The sequence below is a fragment of the Ambystoma mexicanum genome, chromosome 3p (assembly GCF_040938575.1).
Source record: "Ambystoma mexicanum isolate Mex_15411 chromosome 3p, UKY_AmexF1_1, whole genome shotgun sequence".
NCBI lineage: Eukaryota > Metazoa > Chordata > Amphibia > Caudata > Ambystomatidae > Ambystoma > Ambystoma mexicanum.
Window position 1 is genome coordinate 196,944,572 of NC_090925.1, and position 17,683 is coordinate 196,962,254.

A 17,683-nucleotide genomic window follows, 5' to 3' on the forward strand; every position below is an offset into this window, starting at 1 on the left:
AGAGACTGGCTGGCTGAGTCTGGAATTCATTGCATCCGTTGGCTCATGCATGAGAGGGACTGGCTGGCTGAGTCTGGAATTCACTGCATCTGTTGACTCATGCATGAGAGGGAATGGCTGGCTGAGTTTGGAATTCACTGCATCTGTTGACTCATGCATGAGAGGGAATGGCTGGCTGAGTTTGGAATTCACTGCATCTGTTGGCTCATGCATGAGAGGGACTGGCTGGCTGAGTCTGGAATTCACTGCATCTGTTGACTCATGCATGAGAGGGACTGGCTGGCTGAGTCTGGAATTCACTGTATCTGTTGGCTCATGCATGAGAGGGACTGGCTGGCTGAGTGGTATTGGCTGTGTCTGTTGGCAAGCATTGGAAGAACTTACTGGTCAGATTCTGGGTTCCCCTTGTCTGTATAGTCCCAAATCTTTGGTGGGAACCGTGGGATTGGGGTGGGAGGGTAAATCAGGTTGGGCATTCTGTACCTGTGTAATAACATAGCTCAGTGGGTCCGGGGGTGGGCGCTGCGTTCGGCTCTTGATTCTACGCATCTGTAACAGGACTTGGATGGATAGGCTTCTTGTGGCCAAGATATTCTGAATCTGCTTAACAACACCCCAGGGCCAGGAGGGAGTAAAGGCGGATTACGCCCTCGATTCAACGTAGTAGTAACGGTATCCAGGGATTATACCGTATATAAAAGAGAGAATAAATTTTTACCGAATAAGAAATACAGAAAAATACCGAATTTTGTTTAAAAAATATATGTGGGGGTGGGATAAGGGCTTAGTTCTATTGGGGAGGGGTTTTAAAGAGGAGGAAACGAGGGGACTTGGGGGGGAAATAAATTGATATTATTGTCATTATTTATGATCCATTAAATTTCATTCAGTAAAATCGCCGTCACCCATAGTAACATGACAGGGAGCTACAGTGTGTTGGTCCCTGGAACCCCTGCTAGGATTCACGCATGAGGGTGATAGGCTGGTTGTGACCTACCGTGGATGTCCCGATCCTCAGAAGGACACACCGGTTAGTTCTGGACCCATCTCATGATTTAGCCCTGGGAGAGAGCAGTTTCTTGGACTGTAGCTTGACTGTATCTATATAGTTGAGTGCTGGATCACCTCTTGCATACATGGCTGGAATGGAGACGCTAGTTAGCCCTTACATTCCCTGTATGTGTACGGTTAAAGCATGGCAGGGCCAGGCCAGAGGGTTGCTTGCATTTCCTGTATGTCCATGGTTATCTCGTAGGAGGGAGAGGCAAGTCGGATCCTAGTTGGGCTCTACACATTCCCTATATGCCTGTGGTTAATGTATGGGAGTGTCCGGCTAGGAGATCCTGTAGGTCTATGTTTAATTCATGGGAGGGACAGGCTAGATAGACGCTAGATCCACTCTATGATGAATGCATGGAAGGGGCAGGCTAGTTCGTCATTACATTCCCGGGATTTCTATTGTTAATGCATGGGAGGAGTAGGCTAGTTGGTTGCTTACATTCCATGGATGCTTACGGTTAATGCCTGGGAGAGACAGGCTAGGTTGGCCCTGGGTCCACTCTATCATGCATACTTGGTAGGTATTCACTAATTGACCCTTACATTCCCTGGATGTCTATTGTTAATGCATGGGAGGGGTAGGCTAGTTGGTTGCTTACATTCCATGGATGCTTACGGGTAATGCCTGGGAGAGACAGGCTAGGTTGGCCCTGGGTCCACCTATCATGCATACTTGGTAGGTATTCACTAATTGACCCTTACATTCCCTGGATGTCTATTGTTAATGCATGGGAGGGGTAGGCTAGTTGGTTTCTTACATTCCATGGATGCTTACGGCTAATGCCTGGGAGAGACAGGCTAGGTTGGCCTTGGGTCCATCATGCATACTTGGAAGGTATTCACTGGTTGATACTTAACTTCCCTGTAGGTCTGTTGTTAATGCATGGGATGGGGGCCTAGTTGGCTTAGGTGTGCTGTGTCTGCATTGGGGCAGGCTTATCATGGACATGGTCGTAGTGCTTGTCTTTATGGGGAAGTGTCTGTATGGGGAAATACTTGGGGTGCAGACTTTTAAATGTCCTGAATTGACAATCTGTAGACCTCTTGGTTCCCCCTACTTAACAATCCCTCTTCCAAAGGGACAGTGGTCTTCAAGTGTCAAAAACCAAACTCCATTGAGACTGCTCAGAGAGCATGAGAACACAGCCCAATGTCTGGGACTGCAAGCCAGTGCATGAGACTACAACCAGCACATGAGACTGCACTATAAGGCTGAGAATGTTTTCAGTGCAATAGTCTGTCTCTTAGGAGGTACAGGTTTTCAAATGCATATGACAGTTTTTAGTGTAAGCCGAAACCCTTGCATTAGAGTACAGATAAAGAATTGGCATACGAGGGGCACACAGCTTGAGGTGTTGTTTGGTTATTTTCCCATTCATTGACAGCCCAGGAACCTGCTTATCCCTATGGCCATATCCACCCAGTTCCTACCCCTCCCCGCCCAAACACCCCCTCATGGGAACTCCATGAGCTCACTTTAATCAAGCCTTGCCGTCAAACGTTGCACTCAAAGTGCCTGCCAGTGTTTTTTCAAAGCGGTCTTCTGAGAGTTAGTGACTTAATTGGAGCTGTAAACCCGCTACTGGTATAATTAAAATGTCTAAACCAGGTCTGCCCTCAGCCACTCGATTTATAACCACTATGCATGTCCTTAATTGAAGTCATGTTAAAAGCAAACATTGGCAAAGCCAACAGTTTTGGCTTGTGTATAATTATTAGGCATTTGCCAGGCACTGCTATTAGATGCCGAGGCACTCGCACCACTTTATACCTGAAACCATCAATGGGCAGTTAATACCACTATGGATGTGCCTGGCAAGTGCCTTTCCCATGCCTACACAAAAGCCCAAACTGTTGGCATTGCCAATACTTGTTTATTCTTCAAATGGGTACATTTCCAAGACGAGGCAAGGCTTCCTCTTAATGACACTGCTATTGTTTGGTTAGAGACTGACTTTTAGGGAGGAAGACTGCGTCTCAGCGTGTGCAGGACTTATTCCAAGCGTGTGAGATCCCCTGCCCGCCCTGGTAAGATGGCATTTCTGTGTCAGACAGCCTTCTAGTGTTTGTGGCATCCTTCCACCTCGAATGGGACATCCATGTAGTCACTAGTGGGTGAAATGAGCCCTCATTCATCCAGTCCCCATGAGAGAGGCAAAGAAGTCCTCTTCTTCTTGAGGGCAGGTTGGCAGGGCAACCATTATTATAAGTTTGCCTCCCCCAGGCCTGTCTGGACGCACCCCAGACCACAGACCATCACCCTCTTTTCCTGGATTTTGCACACACACACACGCCCCCCTCCAATCCACTCATTGGGGGGTTACATCATGCCAGGCAACCCCCCTAAGCACCCATGCCCTCTTCACTTACCTCACCATCCTGCAAAGATGATATCAATTTTTGGAGGCTCCGCTGCAATTCAGGGAGCAGGCGACGTCAAAAGCCTGGGCCTGGGTGCGAGCAAGTTGAAATCACCTTTAAAAAAAGGAAAAAGAAACGTCCTTGTGATAAAATTGGCAGAACCCCCGCACTTCTTTTATTTTCTCTGGTGTGACCTCCTGGTCGCCACCTGCAACCCAAGTGCAGCACCGGTCTCCCTGCTAAGGTGGAGAGGCGTCTTTCGCTCGTCTCCTCTGCTTCTGTTTTTGCCCCCTTCACCACGAGTGGTGGTGATGCGCTCGCTTTGCGCACACACACACACACACACACACACACACACTCGTAGCACCAGACCACATCCACAGAAAAGAGGAAGTTCGGGCAGAGGCGAATTTGATTACGACGTCGAGAACAGCGCGAGGAGCTCAGCAGTTCTATATCTGGGCGACACACAAGAACGAGAACAGCCTCATTCTCATAGCGCTTTACAATCCCCCCCCTCGGCCCCCCAGGGGGGAGGAAGGGAGGGGAGCTCCACAGGAAACAAAAGGAGATGTCAAACCGGAAAGAGGTTGCACAAACGTTCCGACGCTGGGAGAGACTTCTGCTTCTTCAGGCCGGCCATGTAGGCCTGTGGCCACCCGAGAGAGCACGCGAGGGCGGGAACTAGTTAATGTTGGAGGGGACGGGGCCCAGGGCAAAGCAATAAGCAAGGCAACTGGGGCTCGAACAGCACGGGTGTAGGGGTGCGGGCTGACACTCCCTAAAGGCAACACATGCAGCCCCTTTGCCTGGGGAGAAACGTTCCTTGTGTTGGCCATGGAGTGTGGGGCAGGGAACCCAGATCAACTTTCCGTGCCCGGAGTGTTTGCCCTCTCTATCTTCCCAATGTGGACGGTGGTGCTACCCCATAGGAACCCGCGTGCATACGAGATCTGCGTGGTACACGAGACCTGCGCGGTACATGAGATCTGCACTTTGGCCCCAAGTGGTTTAACAGTGGTTCCACCGCAGTGACTGGTCCACCAAGCAGACACTCCACCTAGTGTTGTGTCTCTATAATTGCATGCTTTAATAACAGTGTTAGACGCACCTGATAATGCTCTCGGCCAACAATGGAGTCAACTTGGGCCTATTCTAGTGGCTTAGTGCACTTGCTGGGATTGATGGTGGAGATGTTATTTAATCCCCGCGCTCAAATCTCTAAACTTTATTCCATGTAAATCTGCTCTTTACCATCATTGCTTGGTGCCCTGTGATGGCATGGTCGCCATTATCCTTCCAAAATGGAGCGCTACACATTTGCTGAAATCAGTTGCTTAACAGGTGCTGCTATTTTAGGACCAAATACGATCCCATTTCTTGCGGTTTTGTGTATTTTTAATCAATGGAATATTCTGATTAAATGTTTTTCCATCTTTGAAGTGTTTTAATTCGTACTTTTAATTTGCTTGTTTTGTTGTAGTATTATTTTGCATGGATGTATGGTTTTATGGAATTAACTTTTCCGAAACAAATTTAAAGAAATAAATTGACCAATTCATGCTCCGGACCTGTGAGGATTTGTTTACCCAGCCAGATATTGAACAACTCTGGATTGATTGGTGGCTCTCGGTCTCTCCTTAGTGGTCGAGTAAAAAAAGGAATCGATTAATAAAAGAAAAAGACCTGCCCTCAAGTGGAGCCGAGATGAAGCCTCATTTCCACGGACAAAAAGGCACAATTATCTGTGTAAGTGACACATACATTTTGAAACACGTGTTTCGTGCAATATTAGAACTAGTAAACATAGAAACTAGGACAAGGATAGTGATATACCCTTTGTTCAATATTTTCCTGGTACCTGCAAACGAACGGCAGTGATCTGGTGGATTCATGACCGGCAACTACACTACCCTTGACACAGCTTTGATCAGCGGTGAGTGGGGAAGAACACCATCAAAGAGATGCTTATACATAAGTAAATTGTGTCGTAAAAAAAGTGAAGAGGCTAAAGATTCATGGGAATGTTTTGTTTGTTTATTTTAGAGTTACATCCCAGAAGACATCATTTTCAGTCACTGCGGGAACCAAGAAACTAGATCCTGAGGAAGGTCGAACAATACAGCGGACCCAGTGGTCCCAACTCGACCAAAACAGATGAAGAGCATAGAGAAAACAATTGTAGTTATTCTCTGAAAAAAGAAATGAATACATGTATGTAGAAAAACCGCACTGATACTGACGGGATTGTTTATTGTGATTTGTGTTTTCGTGTGATGACTCTATGGTTTTGCACTTTTTGTTGAAATAGATGAGATATTGAAGGTATGTGTGAAAGTATGAGAGAATAGAGACTGATGATAAGAAATGTATGATGTTAAATGTTTGAAACAAACTACATTGAAATAATTTTTCTATATGAAAGTAAAAAGTTGTTTGTTTTGAAAATTATAAAATGTGTATATTTTTGGAAAATATTTTCTCTAGCCTCATTTGTGTCTAGGTCCATTGTTTATTTTTGATACTGGTGCAAAGTTGGCCACATGTCAAGCCTGCGTGGATTTACTTTTCAGGCTTCAGAGGTTGGCAAAATACATAGCATTCGGAGGGTTCATAAGTGTGTATTAAAGAATTTAGGGTAGCGCAGGGAAAGCAGTACACTCACACAGGATCCTGTACTCTGGGCACGCAAACAAACATCCGGAACAGCATGCCAGGGAGATAGGAAAGACAGACACATTACAACAAAGCATTAATTGTGGCACAATGAAATCAAGGGCCACTTTATGTGCTATGGTCAAACATTTCTACACTGTACACAAGCTTTTCGGCACAAGGATTTTGTCAAGTGGCCGAGGACACCAAGATGGAACGTCTTGTGATGACGGTAACAGAGACAACAGGAGAAAATAAACAGGCTATAACTGCAACTTGCAAAAAGCAAACTACATTGTCCCAAATGGAAGCACATTCTACCCTAAATGCTTTTTGGACGTTTGTCTGCATTGTGAGGTGTCCAAGAACAGACTGAATCAGTGACTTACCCCCTGAAGTGTGCCTCAAATAAACCTTAAATGAGTCTAGCAATTATTGTATAGAATTCCAGAAAGACAAATTATTTGTTATTCCTATTCTTTCTTATTTAGGGTCACTGCGGAAAGTGTTAGACTTGTGGAACCCCTGCCTGAACAAGAAAGCCAGCCACTCCAGAAAAAAGAGCCACATGGCACTGGCCACAGCCCAGGATCGTCCATTTAATAGAAAAAAACATCTTTCTTTTTAGGGATAGCAATAGGGACCACAGGGGTAGCAATGGAGACCTCAGGGGTCTCAGGTGCGACCCCTCGGGACCCCCAAATGACATCCCTGTAGGGGGGGGGATCCTATGCCTTCATGCACATATACTTGGGAAAGGAGCATATTGCCATGTTTTCTGATAGTACTCAAGTGAAGGGAAAAGCAAACCTGTGTATGTTCTTATGTGGAAATGCTGGCATATATTGGTGCAGCCAGCATGAACATGTGTTTTACACCAGCTTAATACTGGCATTGATTGTGGGAAAGGGAATCCTGTGTATGGTTTGGTTTATAGCCTGACATCTATTGAATTTCTGCATTCGTTACCCTATAGCACTGATTGTAAACTGTAGCTTTTTAAACATTTTTTCACGGAATGTGTTCTGTAAAATGCAACATTTTAAAAACGTATTTAGGTTTCATTCTCTGGGTGCCCTCGTTTTGTTTGGTCCCTTCTGTTTTTCATGAAAAATGTGTACACCCCTCCAATCCAAAAAATCACCAGCTGCCCATGAATACAGAATGAGATTGTGAGAACGATAGACAGCAGAAAGAAAACATAGATCAAGAAAGAGAAATATACGAAGGTAAAAAGGAGAGAAAGGCCTTGAAGACAGACAGTTCACAGAGCTGCTCTTCAGATCATTCAAGGGTGTTGGGTGCGGGTGGCAGATGCAGGGGGAGGGGTGGAATACAGGCTATGACCGTTTAGAGTAAGAGTGAGTGGAACATATCTATTCGAAGTCATACCCCCAATTGGGCCACCTAACACAAAATCGGCTGAAAGCAAATCCACCACATTTTGCGGACAACCACACCTTACTAAACAATTCTACTTTTTGGGGTTGGGGAAAATTAATTTAGTGGTTTCTGAATACATGATGCTCCTACCAGATAGAGCAACCTATAGGCTGTAAAAGTAAAAACCACTAGATGGCAGCAGTTATCTATAAAGCAAAATAAAGGTATTACACAGCAAAAACGTTGCCATTTGCTGCACATATTTACAAAGGAGGACTTTGGGTTTACAAATCCTTAAAAGTGCTGAAATTGATCTATTTAGCGTAATCAACCACAAATCACCGCAGTGTTCAGCAGCAGCAGATCTCCAAGCAGCGCCCACGTATGCACTGTTCTCTGCTGTCGCATGGCGCCTCAGGGGTTAATGTTGCATAAGCACCTCCATTTAAACTTGGTGCTGAATAATTATTGTTTAATGTGTTCTGAAGGGAGTGCCCCTGCTGGCGTTGGCTGGTGCAGATTTAAACAGTAAACAACATGCAGGTGCCAACGTAGAACACCCAAGTTATTTATTTACTCCCATCCATTCAGGGCCCCATACAAAGTGTTATAGTGTAAACACTCAGACCGGTGCTGGGGGTACAACACACGTCTTCCATAGTTATATATATATATATATATTTTAATGAGCCTGTTTCTTGTCTTTAGGCAAAAATCAATTATGAGTTAGTGCTCAACATCCGAAAAGAATAAGTTGAGGAAAAGAATGAAAAATGAATGATAAAGTAACCACTTCCCCCACGTGACCTTGCAATTTGGAAATCAAATACAATAACCACAATCTTTTTCTCAAAATTATTTGATGGTGGGGTACGTTAACCACACTGTTTTTTCTTAAAATGGTTTGATGTTCGTGGCATTCGTGCATATTCATTCTCTAAGCAAACAAGGGCACCTATGCCCATCGCTGGCCATATTTCACTCTTTCACCCTCTTCCCCCAAATGAATAAACCCAGGGTGACTTACACACGCGCGCACACACCTGGAATATTCTGGCCTCTTTTGAGGTCTCCCCTCTGGGGTTCTGTTCACGTCTGGAGCACTCTGCCTAGCTACAGAGAGCACACCTGGTGTGCTGTGCCACGTTCTGTAGGAAAGGCTTGGGGTGCACAGCAATTCGTGGCTTCCTACATACAGTGACATTCCCAAAGGTCCCAGGAGGTGGAGGAGCACACGCTGACAAGGAGCATCACAGTGGCTTGAAAAGGAGTGCCCATCCAGGTCCCTCTGATGTTGCGGCAGGATTTCATAAAGAATTGTTGGAACAGCGCTCTCCCGCAATAATAAAACGAGTGATGGCAAAGCCGCCGGGCCGCCCCAGGCGAGGCCTGGGAACTGGTACCACATAGCGGCAGGATTAGGAGAGGGGTCAGCGCCCCCCCCAACCCCCCCCCCCCGGCCAGCTCCCCTCCCACACAATTGATAAGGAGAGAGCGCTCTGGGAGAGCAGCTCTGGCGTTTCAAAGCGCAGGGGGGTGAGGTAATAAAAATATCTCACCCTTCCAACAGAATATATGGGTGCAGTGCACCCAGGGATTACAAGAATAGACAGGCAGGGCGATAAACAAAGAAATGCCCCCCCCTCCTTAGGGGGGGGGCATAGGTAGTCAGCTGGGGCTGGCCGGGTGGGCTGCTGACAGCCCACACAGAGGAGCACAGAGACCCAGGGCCTCCCTGGGTCCTATAATACTGAGCTGCTTGCAGCTCGAAAAAATCACTATCTGTTTGTGGACCCTGCACGGGGACCCAAACATATTACTGAAGTTCACTGTGTTCTCAGCATCTTCACTTTGACTTTTCTTTGCCACAAAACCCGCCCACTCTAGAAAAGGGGTGAAGAACAACAGAAAGAAACTCAGGACACCATACGGTGGCCACAACAAGTCGTGGGACAACGAAGGCGGCACGGACCGGAGGGGGGAACCTCCGGACCCGGTGCCCAAAAGTACTACATTATTATGTTATGAGATTATTGTTTATGTTCCATAACCATATTTGTAAATAATAAGACCTACAGCCTTTTTATTGCCAACACTTGACCCAATGTTGTGGTGTAATATTTGATGGGGAAGGACATGGGCCGTAAATCACAATGCGCCCACTCCAGCACAACCAATGTAAGTTTGCCTGCATATGTGTCTAGCAGTTACTTCCTGATACCCCCAACGACTGATATATACCCCACTGAGTGCAACGACTCTGCCAAAAGTTTGGAGCGCTCCCTTAGAGGGGGTTGAAGAGCAGACTGGCTCATGGGAGGGAGAATATTCGGCAGTGGAGGGACATAACCGAGATATTAAGTAAAGAAACTTCTCTAAACTTGATCAAAAGTTTCTGATCTCATGGAATGGGACCCCATGAGCGATGGACATTGGGCAAACACTGTTACAGTGTACCAAGGCCCAAGTGTGGGAGTTATTGCCAGTGGATAGTTTTAGACAGCAGCCATCAGATGAGTCATTCCAGAGTCCTAATGGGCTCTTGTCGTATGCCACACCTTATGCCCCACCTCATAGACTCCTACACTCGAAGTACAAACCCAGATTGAGATGGGCACCAGAGCGACATTAGGCCTCAGGGTTGCGCTTGAACCCTGGATGGTGGCGAGTCTACGACCCTTAAAAAAACTGCCATTTCTGAACTAAATATACATCCAAGCTCTGCAAATACAATTGAGGGGCACTATGTTGTGTGACAAATATTTTCAGACATATAGAAGTGGGCCTGAGAATATTGCCTCACAATGTTCTGTATGGCACATAGCCGAGCCAGGCACAGCAGTTTGCCAATTCCAGAGCGGGTGGGGAGGGCGTGGGGATACCTCCAATGATGAACAAATATAATAAATAGAGTAAATAAAAGAGGGGCAGGAACTCAGTCCATTAAAGGTTGGGACAGGGTGGGATATCTTTCCGCACAGGACCCAGTTCCACTGATCAGAATGGGGATTGCGCAATAGAGCTAAGACCCCAGAATAATCCCAGACTCACGCCGCCAATAGTCGCGGAAGATATGAACTGTGGCATCACGTGATGAGATGCAGGCCTGCGGCTCAGGCAGCTGTGTATATTAGGAGGGATAGGACATCAAAAGGGGCTCGTCTGAAACCTTGCAGACTTTGCCAGCTTTGCCAGTCGGGGAAATACACCTGTACCTGGGGTCCTTCTCCTGTGTGGTTTGTAGAAGGACGCCCTTCCCAGGAGTCTGGTATTCCGCCTTGATACTGCTGTTACACAAGGCGACCCCACAGCTGCAGTGCTGCATTAGAGAGCGCATCCTTTTATGTCCTTGCTTTTTGGTCTTCGTTTTAACCAACTGGTGGTTCCGCTACATCCCTGACGGCGCGGCGGGCTCTTGGATAGTAGTCAAGTGCTTGACCAGGTAAGATTCCCAATCAGGAGGCCCGATGAGATCTCTACTGAATGGGTTAATAACCAAAACACTTTAGTGTTATACTAAACCACTGCTTTTTTAAACTTCAGCTCCTGCCCCACCCTCGCAAGCTCTTTTTCTCTTCGCTGAAGGTCCCACAGCCACTATTTTGGTTAGAGTAGCCCTTAATAGCTGCAAGGTTGAAATGCTGCTGTGCTTTACTTTAAGTAGGGCTCATTTACCCAGGCCCATTTCTTGGCACGGGCGAGGCGAGCAGCTGCCCATGCCGCAATAGCCCAGGGGGCGCAATTGCCCCAGTCTCTGGAGCCTCTGGAGGGGATGAAATTCCCCAGTTTGTGGGGCGGTGCATTGCCGTGGGGAAGGTTTCAGGTGCTGGCACTGCCCCTTCCGACTGTAATGTCACGTAGTACCCAAGTACTACTTAACATTACAGAAGTCAGAGGCTCCCTCTGACCACTTTCGCGCCACTTAGGGTGGGGGCATGAGCACAACAATTAAAACACTTCAGGTCCCCCTGCAGCTAGGGCCAGCCCCTCTCATCAGAATTCCGGCAGGAAACTGTTAATGGTGGGGCATTAGTCACTGAATGGTTTCGTGCTAGCATTGTGATCAGAGGGGAGGTGTTGTGGGGAGTGGGGGTGCAGTGTAGGCAGCTTTGCCTCTCCCAAAATAATAGTTTAAAGCGGCGCTATTTCTTTCATGCTGCTTCCTTTCCAAACTATATATCAATTCCACTTTAAACCACTTCCATGGCACTGGTGATGAGTTACTTCATTATGCTGATAATAGTTTTGACCAGTGTTGCTGAGTAAATATTCTTTAAGCCACAGCCAGGTTTATTTATTTATTTATGCAATGTTTGTCAGGTACATGGACATGGATAATTTATTTATTTATGCAATGTTTGTCAGATACCTGTAGGTACCTGTAGATACCTGTAGGGATACATGTATGCCTATAAAAAGTCAACAGTCAGACTTTACTGTATCAAAGCATACACTTGATTCCCATTCAAAGAATGTTAAAGTGATTGTTTATTGGGTTCACGTGTCTCCTTGTCATTACCCTTTTGGCTTAGGTTGCCTCCAAACCCCCTCCAGCATCTTGTGTTCTTTGTTGGTTGTATATACTGCATCCTATGCTATATTCATGGTCTCTTGGTGTGCCCAGTCCTCATTATCTGCAGCCTAAGTGGGACTGGGGCATACAATTGTCTTGGACACCAATGAAAAAGTGGCCCACCGTTGCAAATGGCAATTCATTCCTTGTGTGACGGACTGTTGGACTTTGGGTAGGAGTCCCTTAACAGTGTAGGTTGGGAGTGGCGCGGGGTGCTGTGGGGGCGGTGTGCAGGGTGCGGTGGGGTTGACGCACGTGAGTGGCGCGCGGGGTGCGGACGGAGTGGCTTGCGGGGTTGTGGTGGGAGTGGCACGTGGGATGGGGTCTGGGGGGGCGCATTCCTAGTGTTTCACCCTGGGCAGCAAATGGACTAGAAACTGCCCTGCTGATTTACCATGTCATTTTAGCGGATTTCCGTTTGGGGGAAAATGCGGTCTAATTGGTGTCCTGTCCCAGATGTGAGAGGCAATCCTACTGCATGCACTCAGTTCTCAGATGTGTGCGCCCAACCTAAGGATAACATACGGCATGCCCCCTCTTTGCCTAGTCCAGGGGCCTGAAGCATTCGCCAGTTTTCATCAAACATGCGCTCATGAGTCCATCACAAAGGAATGCGAACTGGAGCATGTAATCACTCATGGCTCCTGGCAAAAACCCAAAGAGGTGTGCTTCCTTGGAAGTGGGTGACTGCGCGGCCACTAATTACTGCAAGACCCCCTCATCCATTAAGGGAACGACCCTGCGAATCTAGAACCAGTCCAGTCAGGATTACAAGCAAGAAGCGTCTTCCCTTAAGTCAGCAGATACCACAGCGCTGACCTTGGAATCTCTAGTCAAGGCGTCGCCTTCAGGATACATTGATAAACCCCTGCCCAGAGCTTTGTGGAGTTCCCACAAGCAGAACAGAGCACTATCACATGACGAATTGCAAAGGAAGGTGCCAGGGGGAACGCAAAGCGTTTCCACCCGGGGTGTTTTGGGCACTGCACAGGCCAACTAGCTGGTCTGCGCATAGCGCACTGACAAGGGTATTTAAGGGGGTAGGGAATGTTCGGGAGCAGGCGACGGTTAGGATGAGCGTTTGTCCAGGTCGCCTGCTCCTGAGCCTTCCCTGTGTGGGGCCTAGCTAGTGGCGGTGTTTTCTGAGGTGAGGGGTTGGGTAGCAGGTAGTTGTGTCGGGTTTGGGAAGATTAGTTACTGGGTGCGCTGTAGATAAAGCCACCTCTTACCTTATGGGCAGCAGGTTTGTGGAAGTCAGCTTTTCCGCCCGCTCCGGGCTTTGTGGGTCTCCTCTCGTTGGCCGCGTGGTCCATGGGGACAGGGGCGCGCTCTGGTAGCGGGCCTGGGGGTGGCGGCGTTGAACATTAGTAGGGCCATTTAGTACGGTGTGAATTTATTGCGGGGACCGGTAAGCAGTACCCGGGCCAGTTTGTCATGCTTCTAGGGCGGGTATCTGGGTCACTGAGCACAGTGTCGTTCGTTGTCCACCAGGGGGCGGCACAGACCTTTAAAGGGGCCGTCACACGCCAGTAGGAGGGAAGAAGGCACGGTTTGTTTGCTTCTAGCAAACTTGGTGCCCCACTTCCTTTATAGTGTTATATTGCGGGCGGGGATGCAGAGGGGCATTTGTAGTTTGTCGGGCAGGTAGGGTTAAATAAAAATAATAATAAAAATAATAATAAAATAGAAGTAGCAATTAGGGGTCAGGATATTAAAGACTGATTACTTTTAGTTAGCAGGGATATTAGCCTGCTTCCTGCTCTGGTGGCTTGGTTTTAAGCGGGGTACGTTATAAATAAATAAATTAGGGGAAGAATAAAGGCAGGCAAATACACTTTAGTGGAGCAGGTAATTTGGGTAGCTCGCCAGTTTAATTTGGTGAACTGACTGGAATTACAAGGGGCCATTTTCTCAGTTTACTATTGGCACAGGGATTTGCTGGGCTTCGAATAAGAATCTTCCCCAATTGGTTAGCGCTTTTAAGGGGGAAAAGGCTCAGGAGTTAGGCATAGGGGTAATTACACGCATTGGTGCAGTGTGGCCACGTCAGGATGGTGGGGCAAGGCGCAAAGAAAAACAGTGTGGTGGATCCCAAGGCCCTTAAGGAGGCGCTGGAAATTATTAGCAGGGCAACCAAAGACCAGCTCGATAATGCAGTGGGGGAGGTTACGGGTAAAAGGGTGGATAGTGAGGAAAAGCCACAGCGGAGAGCAGCGACGGATGGGGCTCTCGCAGCAGTGGTGGCATGTAGCCCCGCGGCTGGTAGAGGGGAGGTCTGGGAGTCGAGGGGTAGGAGGATAAGGAGGGAGATTGACAGGAGAGCGTCCAGGGGGGTAGGCGGGTCAGGAAGGGGTTCGGGGATATAGAACAGGTGGAGGAAGGAGAAGCTAGGAATTTGTGAAAAGGTGCAGGGCAGGTGGGGGGTGAAGGTAGGGGTGACGGGGTGCAGCGAGGAGCGACAGGGCAGAGGGTCAAGGGAGGACAATACCGGCAGAATAGTGCAGGTGGGAGGAGGAGAGAGTGGTCCCCTTCGATTAGTGAGGTAAGGGAGGGGTGCGGAACGCCCCCCCGGCTAGGAGGATTTCAGGCAGAGGGCACAGAGCGGCCCCTGCTATTTCAGAGGTGGAATATGGAGAGGGTTTAAGAACGGCCCCTCCACGAAATTCGCGAGGACAGTCTAGAGGGCACAGCACGGCCTCTAGCGAGGAGGACCACAGGGTGGAGGAGTGGACCCCTCGCCCGAGAGAAGAGGACCAGGATGGAGTTTCTGCGGCCCACCGAGTAGATGCCGACGGAGTGGTGGGGCGGACGCCCTGAGCTTGCAAGAGGAGGATCTGCCCGGCCCGAGCATGTGCTTGCAACAGCAATGGTATTACATGGGTGATGATGAAGGGGTGGAAGAATACGTGGGGCAGTGGGAGGATGAAGGGTACAGTGCTGTAAGGAGGAGGAGGAGGAGGGCCTGAAGGGGCCTAGGATGGGAAAGGGAAAGACAGGAGCAAGGGGGCTGTGAGGGCAAGAGGTCAGGGGGATAACTGGCTGGTAAGACTGTTGACATGTTTTGTCCCCACAGCAGGGGCCCAGTAAGGAAGGAGACGAGTGGAGGCCAGGCTCAAATGGGCGATGGCAGGGCAGAAAGAGGTGAGCGGGAAGGGGACTGGTCAGCGGCATGGCAGAGGCGGGACACAAGGTTGAGGCCACGAAGGGAAGGGTCAGGGTTGCAAGGGGTGAGGAGAGAGATTGGCGTGAAGGCTATGGGAGCTTTGGTGGGGGAGAAGGAGATTACCTCAGTGGAGGTGCAGACAGGTAGGGTGATTGAGCCCTTGGCACCAAGTTTCAGGTTGCAAAGGAGAAAGATGCAGAAGGAAAGGGCAAGGAGAAAAAGTGGCCATACATGCGCATTACGAAACTCCTGGGAGTACATTTGATGACAACGACAAAGGATAAGATGTGGGCTGGGGATTTTGTGGACGTGTTCAAGCTGCTTCATTGGGAGGTGAGAGCCAAAGAGGGTTTTAAAGAGGAGGAGAGGGAGATGGCCTCGCCTCCAAAGGTACCGGTGACGATCGAGAATTGGACATCAACTTTTATTGTCTATGCGAGTGTCTATTGTGTGAAATTTCCAGAGAGATGTGTGGCTCTGTTGAAGTACATGGACGTGATTAGAAAAGCATTCACGAGTTTTCGGGGCTTCGCGTGGGTGTGTTATGATGAAGAATTTAGGGCGAGGATGGCGGAGGATAGCCAGGCGGTCTGGGGTGAGATAGATATGGATCTCTGGCTGCAGTGGATGGCACCGACGAGGCCAGATCCGACATTGCACACAGCAAGTGGTTTGCCTGTGCCTTTCTGGCCCTTTCTTGGTCTCCCCGCCCACGAGGGGGCGGGGGAAGGAGGCAGAGGGCAGCCCTCAGCGGCGTGCTGGGCCTTTAATAAGGACAGCTGTACAAGGACGGTATGTAGGTTCAGACACGAATGCAGTAGGTGTGCAGGGAGGCACCCAATCACGCAGTGTTTCCAGCAGGGAGACAGGGGGAGAGGGCGAGGAGCAGGCAAGGGGGTTGTGGGGAAAAGCTTTTACTCCAATTAAAGTGGAGGTGTTGGAGAAGTGGCTTGAATTTTATCCAGGCAGGGAGGTCAGAGATCTTGGGAGACGGTTTTCGGTATGGCTTTAGGTTGGGTTATCAGGGGCCACGGGTGTGGCGTTGGGCAGAGAATTTGAAGTCCGCCAGGGAAAATGTGGAAGTGGTAAGAGAGAAATTGGGCAAGGAGATAGCAGCGGGTAGGATGGTAGGGCCATTTGCTGATCTGCCGGGGGATTTAGTGATATCCCCACTGGGTGTTGTACCCAAGAAGGTCCTGAAGGAATTTAGGTTAATACACCATTTGTCATTGCCAGAGGGCATGTCAGTAAATGATTGTATTGCTCTGGAGGAGTATGGGGTTGCATACGCAAGTGTGGATCAGGCGGTGGGGCTGGTGAGGAAGGCGGGGCGCGGGCCTTCATGGCCAAGTGTGACATTAAGGCAGCTTTCAGGTTGTTGCCAGTGCACCGGGAGGATTTTTGGCTACTGGCAATGCAATTTGAGGACTGCATCTACAAAGACAAGGCCTTGCCGATGGGGTGAGCAATTTCTTGCACCTTGTTCGAGCGTTTCAGTTCATTTTTACAGTGGGTTTTTTCATATAGTTCTGGATCGGAAGGTGAATTGCATTATCTAGATGAGTTGCTGTTCATTAGTGGGGCGGGCAAAAAAAAGGAGTGCGGTGAGATGCTATGGATGTTTCATGTACTGATGCAGGAGTTGGGGGTGCCGTTGGCAGAAGATAAAATGGAGGGACCGGGCAGTGGTGTTGACCTTTTTAGGGATCAAATTGGACTCAGTGGCCATGACCTCACGCTTGGCGCACGACAAGGTGAGCAGACTGGTAGGTTTGCTGGAAAAAGCAGTGGGGGCTCGGAAGATGACACTAGTGGAGATGCAGAGGCTGGTGGGGCATTTGAGTTTTGCATGCAAGGTGGTGGCCCCAGGGTGGACTTATTGTAGGAACAGGGCGCGGTCTATGGCGGGTAAGGGTGTCAGGGGCTGTTCGGGAAGACTGTAGGATTTGGTTGCAATTTCTGGAGAGTTTTAACGGGGTGTCCATATGGCTGGAAGAGGATCCGGTGTCATGGGAAGTGCAGATATTCTCAGATGCAGCAGGTGCAGGGGGTTTGGAGTGTTCTGGGGAGGCAGATGGTGCGCCGAGAAGTGGCCATCGCATTGGTTGAAGGAAGGGAAAAGCATTGCATTTCTGGAATTTGTTCCTTTGTTGGTTGCAATGGAACTGTGGGGGCAGGAGTTTCAGAACAGGAAAGTGAACTTCAACATTGACAACAAATGCGTGGTTCATGTAGTGAACAGGCAGTCAGCAAAGGATCAGAGGGTGGCAAGGTTAATGAGGGAGTTTGTTTTGTGTTGCATGGAATGGAATGTGGTGTTTAGGGCAACACATGTGCCGGCGAAGGATAATGGCATTGCTGATGCATTATCACGTTTTCAATGGCAGAGATTCCGTGGATTGGCACCAGGAGCGGAACAGGAGGGGAAGCGGATCCCGGAGGAGCTGTGGAAGATAGGAAGTTGAGAGCGCTGTCTTTAGTGGAGGGTT

At 48.7% G+C, this 17,683-nt stretch overlaps 1 protein-coding gene across 7 annotated transcripts in view; it reads right to left on the reverse strand.

The window, feature by feature from the left end:
- PTPN6 (protein tyrosine phosphatase non-receptor type 6) overlaps positions 1-17,683 on the reverse strand; it is a 583,776-nt gene that overhangs the window by 487,226 nt on the left and 78,867 nt on the right. For 4 of the 7 annotated variants that reach the window (XM_069650624.1, XM_069650626.1, XM_069650625.1 and 1 more), the window contains one exon: positions 3,430-3,534. The exons of the other annotated variants lie outside the window; for them this stretch is intronic. In XM_069650624.1, the coding sequence (XP_069506725.1) occupies positions 3,430-3,437 (8 nt within the window). In that variant the 5' untranslated portion in view covers positions 3,438-3,534. The remainder of the gene's footprint in view (positions 1-3,429; positions 3,535-17,683) is intronic. 7 annotated transcript variants of the gene reach the window in all.